The following is a 10,282-nucleotide window of genomic DNA, read 5'->3' as shown; positions in this document are numbered from 1 at the left end:
CTGCAGTTAGGAAATTTGAAACACTATTTTAACCGAAAGTTGACCTTTGGAAGTTCATCTGATGGACTGTTTCCTTTAGTATATGATGAATGTCAGGGGTCTCCAGAAAATCAACTTCCTTCGCACCAATTTTTGTTTTGTGATCTGAACTTGAGCGATGCCAATTAGCGATGCCCGTTGCTTTAGATAACCGATCCGATGCCCATACGTAAATGAACAGACAAGGACATAATTGCACAGACAAACACAAGTAGCCACAATGCCTTACGTGTGGTTTTTGCGTGTATACGTTTGTGCATAATTAGATAGAAAAAAATTCAGAAAAAGAAAGCCACATACAAACAAGCAAAACCAAAGAGATAAATAAACATATAGGAATATTACGGAAGCGTATTCGTGCCATTTTTTGTAAGAAAAAAAAAATAAAAATCTCGTAATTACGAGTTTTTGATTCTCGTAATTACGAGTTTTTGATTCTCGTAATTACGAGTTTTCAATTCTCGTAATTACGAGAATTAAAATCTCGTAATTACGAGTTTTTGTTCTCGTAATTACGAGTTTTTGATTCTCGACACTATAAGCCCTGATTCTCTTAGTTATCAGACAATCCTTAATTACTCAGTCCTTATACAGATTTGAGCTCTTATTTCTCATACATATTGTTGGTTATTGTTCAATGAGAATATGGTGTTTTCAATATGGTATTATCTTGATTTATAAGGTGTAGTAAGCAATTATAATACACTCGTAGATGAATAAATAAATGAATGAACTTTGGACTGTTACATAGCTACAATTGTAGATATTCAGTATGTTATCCATTAGATCAAAAGTCAAGCATAATAGCGTGTAGATTTTGTCTGGCTGGATAAACACTCTTTTTAGGGTGAAATATCGATAGTATGACATTATGCAAATATTTCACATCTGTAAACACCTTTATTAGAGTCTCACAACCTGATAAACACCCCCTCCCCGCCTAAGGAGATAATCCCCGAACTACGAATACCTGCCGATGTGATGTTATTTTTTTTACATCCAGCATAGATTGGCAGTTGTCATCATGTTGGGTTTGCACTAGAAACTATGACGAACAACTGACATCTTCTGATACCCCTTCATGTCTGAAAAAGACATTATCAAAAACAGCAGTGAATGAGGATGTCGGACAGATTTCCAAACTTCCAGATTAGTATTATTTGCTAACAAAGATTGACACAATCAAAGTTTGTATGGGGACAGATAAAGTAAAGAATGTTTAGCAATCTGTGTCTTTGCATTGCTTCCTCCTAATGTAAAAGAATAGTACACAAACATTGATTATGATCAAGATGAATGACCAAATTGAAGTGCAACTCATTTCAAGAACCCAAGAAATGATTGAAAATGGCAAATAACAGCGAAAATATGTTTATTTTTATCACAGGTGTTATCAAGTAGAAGTGATAAGTAAATCTCAAAATAGACGATGTGTTGAAATAACGCAGTGATAGTTAAATTTTCATATGCTTCCATAAACATTGAAATTACAAAATCATCATTATGCAAACATTCTGGCAATTTGAAAACCTCATAATTTTGAGATTTTTAGAAATTTGCGATTACTTGACTGTAGTTTTTGACGATGTATTCATTTATTCGCAATGACAATGACGGACTATAGATTCTCATGACAAGTTAATTCTCGTAATTACGAGTTTTTAATTCTCGTAATTACGAGTTTTTGATTCTCGTAATTACGAGTTTTTGATTCTCGTAATTACGAGTTTTTGATTCTCGTAATTACGAGTTTTTAAATCTCGTAATTACGAGTTTTTGATTCTCGTAATTACGAGTTTAAAAATCTCGTAATTACGAGTTTGCAAGTCTCGTAATTACGAGTTTTTAATTCTCGTATTATGAGTTTTTAATTCTCGTAATTACGACTTTTTAAATCTCGTAATTACGAGTTTTTGATTCTCGTAATTACGAGTTTTTGATTCTCGTAATTACGAGTTTTAAAATCTCGTAATTACGAGTTTTTGATTCTCGTAATTACGAGTTTTTGATTCTCGTAATTACGAGTTTTTAAATCTCGTAATTACGAGTTTTAATTCTCGTAATTACGAGTTTTTAAATCTCGTAATTACGAGTTTTTAATTCTCGTAATTACGAGTTTTTAATTCTCGTAATTACGAGTTTTTAATTCTCGTAATTACGAGTTTTTAATTCTGGTAATTACGAGTTTTAATTCTCGTAACTATGAATTTTTGAATCTCGATATTACTGGTTTTAATTCTCGTAATCATGTGTCTTCATTCTCGTTATCTACTCAAATGGCGTACTATCATGGCCTCTACACATTGTAGTTTTCCTCCAGCTACATTATTACCTCTATCTAACATTATTACAAGACTTTGGTCAGTCTGTGGGCATGATATATCATAGCCATTAACATGAGAATGTTGCAATAGTGTTAAGGAAGTCTGTGCCTGTATAGAAACAAAACACTTCAGCCATGTTGCTTAGTTTGCCAATTTAAGGGCAACTTGTAATCTGTAAACTCTGTACTTAGTGGATCAGCAAATCAAAATTAAAATTTACAGTTCTCACTTGCACCGAATGTCAAAAAGTTTGATACATCGCAACCATATTTGAAAAAATGCATTTATTCACAGCATAAATGTAATAAATAAAATTAAACTGAACTACAATTGATGACTAACAAACTTACAAGAAGAAAACAGTCAAATATTGATTGCAAATGGCATTGGTATTCTCAAACAGGTGCGTTTGTTAAATTGTGTCTAGCCTATCGCAATCGTTTCCATGTGATTTACTCAAAGTTCACCATCCATATTTTGGATCACTATCCGGTCAATCTGAAACTGATGGGAAAATAAGATATTTTAGAACATAATTCCATCACAACATGATGTATTAACAAACCCATCGATACAACGCACACTGCACGCATGAACGCACAATGCAAGACAAGCTGTACAATGAAAATATTTTGCAACTACATTAAGCAGAATTAGTAGGTAATATGTACAATGCTCTTTAACAGGAATTGACTTGACTTCTTTCAATTAATTCCTGTTATTACTTATCAACTGATAGGGACATTAAACAGATCGCCCTGCATCAACTTAGATGTGAGCGCACAGCAAACATGGAGCTGTTCATACAGCATGCATATGCATAGCCCTGCGTACAGGTCTGTGTATTCCCGGCGTTATACGGCCTCCACCACAGCCCTGCAACGGTCTATGGAGATAACTGGCGACTGCGGTCCGGATCCGGACCGCAACGAAAAAACGGTCTTTTTGGCCGAAATTCTACTCTATCAGGGCAAAATCCTTTCCCTGCCTACCTTTACCTCCTAAGGACCCCCAGAGGCCGTATAACGCCGGGAACACACAGACCTGTACGCAGGGCTAGCATATGCATGGTGGGTTACTGTTGAAGTAGGGGTCATATAGGTCAATCACTCTTATGCCGCGCATTCGTGGCTAGCACATCGGTGATCATTGGTTGGCGTGCGTCTCTTATCCATAACAGGAAACTGACCAATCTAGAAAGAAACATTTCAGTGAAAATTCAGGCCAACTACACCGCGTTTCCGACAAGAACTTTCCGTCCGCCCTTAGCTTAGCTGTGGCTGTGAGTGACCTTGACAACACTACATTCACTGATAATGGCGTCATTGAAAACAGTCGACGATGTAGTATGCTCATGTAATTCCGTTCAATTGCAGATCTTACCTTTCCATTTGGTAACACTCAAACAACTGCCAAATGAAGTTCCTGCTTCTTAAAATGTTTGTAATTGTTGACTGACTTCGAACATGTCGCACTGTTGGTGTGGTCAAATGGCTGGCATGGTAGGACTCGTCCCTTTGAAGCATGTTGCGTTCTCTTTCACCACGTGTCATTAAAAGGAGAAGTTGGCTACAAGTAGACGCTTTAGCACAGAAGTGTTAAATAAAACAAAACCCCAAGGAGCCCACGCAAATATTATTTGCTGAGCAGAAATATCACAAGAAAGGTGATGTCGAGAATTAAAATCTCATAATTACGAGAATCAAAATCTCGTAATTACGAGAATCAAAAACTCGTAATTACGAGAATCAAAAACTCGTAATTACGAGTTTTTGATTCTCGTAATTACGAGTTTTTAATTCTCGTAATTACGAGATTTCAAATCTCGTAATTACGAGATTTCAAATCTCGTAATTACGAGATTTCAAATCTCGTAATTACGAGATTTAAGAACTCGTAATTACGAGAATCAAAAACTCGTAATTACGAGTTTTTATTCTCGTAATTACGAAATTTCAAATCTCGTAATTACGAGATTTAAAAACTCGTAATTACGAGAATCAAAAACTCGTAATTACGAGTTTTTGATTCTCGTAATTACGAGATTTCAAATCTCGTAATTACGAGATTTCAAATCTCGTAATTACAAGAGTTCAAATCTCAAAATGACGAGAATAAAAACTCGTAAATACGAGAATCAAAAACTCGTAATTACGAGAATCAAAAACTCGTAATTACGAGAATCAAAAACTCGTAATTACGAGAATTTAATACATGTAATCATGAGAATCGGAAACTCATAAATATGGATATTGAAACATATTTTATAATTATCTTTCACTACAATGTAAAGTCTGTAATTGTCATTATCATTGAATATTTATGATCAAAAGCTTTTTTCTAGTAGGCAAATCGGAAATTCCTAAACTTTTAAAATGGTGTAGTTATCAAAAAGCCAGCATGTGAGCATAATGATCATGTCGTAACGTCACGAGTCAAGTGAAAATTTACTTTTCATTGTGTTATATGATTCCATCTGATTGTCTAATTGAAATTTCCTTTTCATTTCCATTTAAATATTATCATTTCATCATCACTTTTTCGCTTTTATTTGCCATTTTCCTGTGTTCTTGAAAGGGATTTTATGTAAATGTCAATTAGTTCATCAAATAGATAATACACATTTTTCGTGTAGTGTTATTTTATGTTGAGAGGAAACAATGAAAGGACACTCATCATACACAAGTCATACTTCTCTTTATCTGTCTATGTACATTATTTTTACATGAAATGAAGCTTTGAAATCTTTCCAACTTTCTTGTTGAGGCCTACTGCTGTTTTAGATATGCTTTTCGTACATGAAGGGGGATGTCGGACAGACACATAGAAATCATACAGTCGGATAGTTCAAATATTTCAGAAGATGTTGGTTTCTCATCATGATTTCTAGTGTAGACACAACATGAAAAAACTGACGGTCTGTACTAAATGTAAAAAGTTAACACCACTTAGGCAGGCACATGTAGTATCGGTGTTATCTCCTGAGAGGGGAGCTTTTCAGCTTGTCGGAGAAGACCCAAATATAGGTGTTTATAGGAGTGAAGTTTTGGCATAATAGCATACTTATGCATTGCATCTTTAACTCTGAATGTATTGTCTATCCGGACAGACAAAATCTATAGGCCATGCTTGGCATGATGCTTTGCGTGACTTTTGATCTGCTGGATAAGTTACTGAATATCTACAATTATAAGCCATGTAACAGCCCCAAAGTTTATTCATTCATTTATTCATTAACAAGTTTACTATACTTGCTCACTACACCTGATCGAGTCAAGATTCACGTTAACATTTGTATTCGTTGAATTATGATCAACAATACGTATGAGCAGAGGTTCACACTAAAGAGCTCAAACACCATAGAAAGACTATGAGTTATTATAGTTTATGTCTCATAATATGTAGTAAAATCAAGGCTCATACTTAAGAGGGTCAGAAACTAGTAATCATGAGAATTGAAATCTCGTAATTACGAGAATCAAAAACTCGTAATTACGAGAATCAAAAACTCGTAATTACGAGAATCAACAACTCGTAATTACGAGATTTTAAAATTCGTAATAACGAGAATCAAAAACTCGTAATTACGAGAATCAAAACTCGTAATTACGAGATTTTTTTAATTTTTTTTCTTACAAAAATGGCACGAATACGCTTCCGTAGAATATTGACATATAGCAGAAGGTTAGATAGATAGATAGATAGATAGATAGATAGATAGATAGATAGATAGATAGATAGATAGATAGATAGATCGATAGATCGATAGATAGATAGTAGAGCACTAATAGAGACAACAGATTCATGGAAACGTTTTAACTAATTTTTAATATTTATCGGTATATTTTTTTAAGCTGAATATTCAGGGAAGCAACTGTAGGAAAAATAATCGATTCAAATTCTTCAATCATTTCTTCTGCCATATGCTTTCCGTCAAAGATGCAAGTCCTTAACAATCGTTTGAACCTCCAGTATGTAGAAGTAAAAGTATAAGTGTATAAATTGCAACCATTTGTTTATATCCTGTCTACTCAATAACAATTCAGCGCGGCAGACGACTATAGTCTCAACTCCTCGTTGTATGCATCAAGTGATTACTATGCATCAGAGGTAAGGTCACCGAAATTTGCGTTTGTCCCTTGCTGCATTGATTTTATTAATGTGAGAGTGTAACGAAGTCAGAAGTCGGGACTTCTACTAACTCTGTAGGACTTGTAGCTCAGGCTGGACTTGGACGTAACTTTAACACACAGCAGCATAAACAGACTCATGCAGAGACAGTACTTCTTGAGAAGGAGACTTGTTTATTACGCCGCACTTGCGTCTAAACAGAGATCTAACAATTCCACAGAAAACTACTAAATTTATAATGCCAAAACACAGAAGCTCCTCCTAATAAGTTCAAAGGCTAGTCTAATTGGCTAGCCATAGTCATATGACACAATAATTGCCATGGATTCGTTAGAGATACAAAATTTCAAATATCATTGTATAAGTTAAACATTAACATTACATTCTAGTAGAATCTCTTTGGCTTCTTTTGTCTTCTAAGTAATTAAAAGATTGCAATAACAACATTGAGCAGCTTGCAATTATCTAAGCTGATTATCAGATCAGCTTCTAACAAATCATAAAACAATGCACTTTAATTAAAGGATTAAAATTTAACAAGGTGTTTACCTTAAGAAGCTTTTGGGTTTTAAGATAATCACAAGTTGCCAAAGTATTACTTATACACCTGGTACAATCAAACATTGGTTAATATTTGTATAAACATTCACTGGCATCACACAATAATCCTATAACTTCATGACATCTCCATCCTTCCTCTAGAAAAAGCGGTGCTTTTTTGTTTTTAATATTGCAATCTGTGATGATAAAAGTCAGTCAGTGATCGTGTATGTTATTACAATCAATGATGGTAAAATTCAGTGTTCATGTATGATACAATAATGTGGTCCTGAGTTAGTTTCAAATACTGTGACATCTCTCCAATTCAATAATCAAAGTGGTGCTTTGGTTGATTGTTCGCTTTTTCTTATTCTTGTCGATGATGACAATATCAGCAAGCAGGCATCGTCCACCGCTACTGTCTCTAAAAGTAAACTTGTACACATTTGAAAGTTATTACACTCAACCATGGTACAACACATGAGTGAACCACAAATAGATCAACAAGGAGATTGACGTGTGTCACAAAATTCTAGTAAAAAGAAAAAAAAGAACAGACTAATACATGTATCTACTAACTTCTTGTAGCTAAACATCACTTATATTCTTGACAATGCATCTGCATTCTTATTGTAAACTCCTTGCCTGTGCTGAACACTGAAGGGTAACAAATGGCTGTAATTATCTTTCATTTTCTCTAGCCATTCCCTGACTCGTCTCCGGGAAGGGGACCTAAAATATCCATGCATATTCTACTGAAGTGGGCATCGATAGTTGGGAGTATATTACGTGGGGCTCTATCTCCTTTGTGAGCATGTGCTGTCTTCTGACAGTTAGTGACAGCTGTTGAGCTTATTTTATGTGTATTCAAAGGAACTTCCTCTTTTATCTCCTGATCATCTATAATTTGTATACTCTTGACTCTGGTGCTTTTTATATCTTGTTCTTTCTGTTTAGCTTGTTCATCTGGCCTCTTTTCCCTGCTAGGTGTAACTATTAAAGCTTCATTTGTATCCTGTATGTTTCTTGTATGTTGAGCGCAGAAATAGTCATCCCATGCACTACCCATCTCGTTGCCCAACAAAATATCCCTCCCTAACTTTGAGTGAACAGCTACACATATCCAACCTGAAAAGTATTCACAGTCCAAGAAAACTCTAGCTAATGGATATTCCCTGGGAATACGATCAATTCCACTGATTGGAACTGAGTTACCTGTATAAGATTCAGGGGTTACAAATTTTTTATTAACAATTGTCGGGGTGCAGCCGGTATCACGTAAGATTCGAACTTTCTGTCCATTTATTGTACCAAATGTTTCGTACGGGCTAAGCTGGACCTTACCATTGGCATTAGAATCTTTACACATTAGGACAGGTTTTGCTTCAGCTCTAGTAGTTTTATCGGGGCACTGTACCGATTTATGCCCAGTTTTCCCACAGTTAAAACACTTACCAGAGAAATTTCCATTATCCTGGCAATTATCCCTCTCTCCCACTTTTGGTTCCAAATAACTATTTTGGTTGCTGAATTTCAAACCCTGTTTATAAGAACTGGTTTCAGGCTTAGAATTTAGTTTGATGCCTCCTCTATTTGTAACATAATCGTCAGCAAGGCCAAGAACTTCCTGAACTGATGCTGGCTTTTTGTCTTTTATCCAGAGGCACAGATCTTTAGGTAGCATAGCATAAATTTGTTCATTCAGCAGAACTCCTTTCAAATTATCTAAGCTTTTAACTTCTTCTATTTCCAACCAACGATTACTTATGGCCCTTAATTTTGTTCCCCATTCTGTGTATGTCTCTTGGGACATGGGATACAGTGTTCTAAATTTAAGCCTATAGGCTTCTGCATTCAATTCATATCGCTTATATATGGCCTCTTTCAGTTTTGGATAATTTGTAGCATCGTCTGGGGATAACCCAATGTATGCCTCCCTGGCTTTCCCAGTCAAGGATGGGGCTAATCTAACCACCCAAGTATCTTCAGCCCACATACTCGTCCTAGCTATTTGTTCAAATGTACGTAAATACACATCAATATCATCCTTCTCATCGAGAGGTAATATTTTGATATTACTATCTATACGTTGAGCTGGCAAATTGACAAACCTAGTCTCAGTGCGTTCTGCCATATGCCTTTCATGTTCCCTTTGTGCTGCCTTTTCTTCCCTCTCCCATTCCCTCAGAGCCCGCTTTTCTTCTATCTCTAACTTTTTCAATTCCAATTGAAATAGTTGGTCAGCTGTAAGTTTTGGGCTACTAGTTTGGTCTTCTAGTGTTTCTGTCCTTGTACTTTCATCCCTGTCAGCTGAAACATTAGCTGTACTACTTCTGAAGGCCATAGACATTTTCCCACAATTTAACAATACAAGCAATAAATCACACGTCAAAATCTCTTACTGACTCTATATGTGATCACTCACCGCTTCTGGTTCTTCGACTTTGATCTTCACCACAACCTCTTGCCATGCCACTTGTGCTGAGTTTCACCAACGGTTCTGTTCCCAGCACTTCTCCAGGCGTCCTTCCTGTCAGCTTCTGTAGTCTGATACAGCAGGTCCTCTTCACCTCTGTCGAATACTACCAATCACGCTGACTTCCAACACTTCTCCGAGTGTCTGTCCTTTCAGCTTCTGTAGTCTGATACAGCAGGCCCTCTTCACCTCTGTCGAATACTACCAATCACGCTGATTTCCAACACTTCTCCAAGCGTCCTTCCTGTCAGCTTCTGTAGTCTGATACAGCAGGTTTACTTCACCTCTGTCAAATACTACCAATCGTGCTGACTTACTTCTCAAGCTGTCTCCTCCCAGTTCCTCTGTGCTGTTCTTCCAGCTGCTCTTCTGTTATGAGACCCACTGCTTTCGATGAGCTCAGGTGCTGAGTAGCTTAGTAGAGGATCCCACCGCTGCCACCATGTAACGAAGTCAGAAGTCGGGACTTCTACTAACTCTGTCGGACTTGTAGCTCAGGCTGGACTTGGACGTAACTTTAACACACAGCAGCACACACAGACTCATGCAGAGACAGTACTTCTTGAGAAGGAGACTTGTTTATTACGCCGCACTTGCGTCTAACAGAGATCTAACAATTCCACAGAAAACTACTAAATTTATAATGCCAAAACACAGAAGCATCTCCTAATAAGTTCAAAGGCTAGTCTAATTGGCTAGCCATAGTCATATGACACAATAATTGCCATGGATTCGTCAGAGATACAAAATATTCAAATATCATTGTATAAGT

General features: G+C 36.2%; 1 protein-coding gene across 1 annotated transcript; it reads right to left on the bottom strand.

Annotated features, from left to right (window-relative positions):
• Positions 1-7,731: 7,731 nt before the first annotated feature.
• On the bottom strand, positions 7,732-9,384 carry LOC139144332 (uncharacterized). Its single transcript, XM_070715034.1, has one exon. The coding sequence runs from the start codon at positions 9,382-9,384 to the stop codon at positions 7,732-7,734; it is 1,653 nt and encodes a 550-aa protein (XP_070571135.1).
• Between the last annotated feature and the right edge of the window lie 898 nt (positions 9,385-10,282).

This window comes from Ptychodera flava, chromosome 11 (assembly GCF_041260155.1).
Source record: "Ptychodera flava strain L36383 chromosome 11, AS_Pfla_20210202, whole genome shotgun sequence".
Classification (NCBI taxonomy): domain Eukaryota; kingdom Metazoa; phylum Hemichordata; class Enteropneusta; family Ptychoderidae; genus Ptychodera; species Ptychodera flava.
Note: the sequence above shows the minus strand (reverse complement) of the source record. Positions and strands in the feature narration are given on the sequence as shown.

Excerpts from the sequence above, each read along its gene's own strand:
- LOC139144332 (XM_070715034.1), bottom strand. The coding sequence starts at position 9,384 with ATGTCTATGGCCTTCAGAAGTAGTACAGCTAATGTTTCAGCTGACAGG.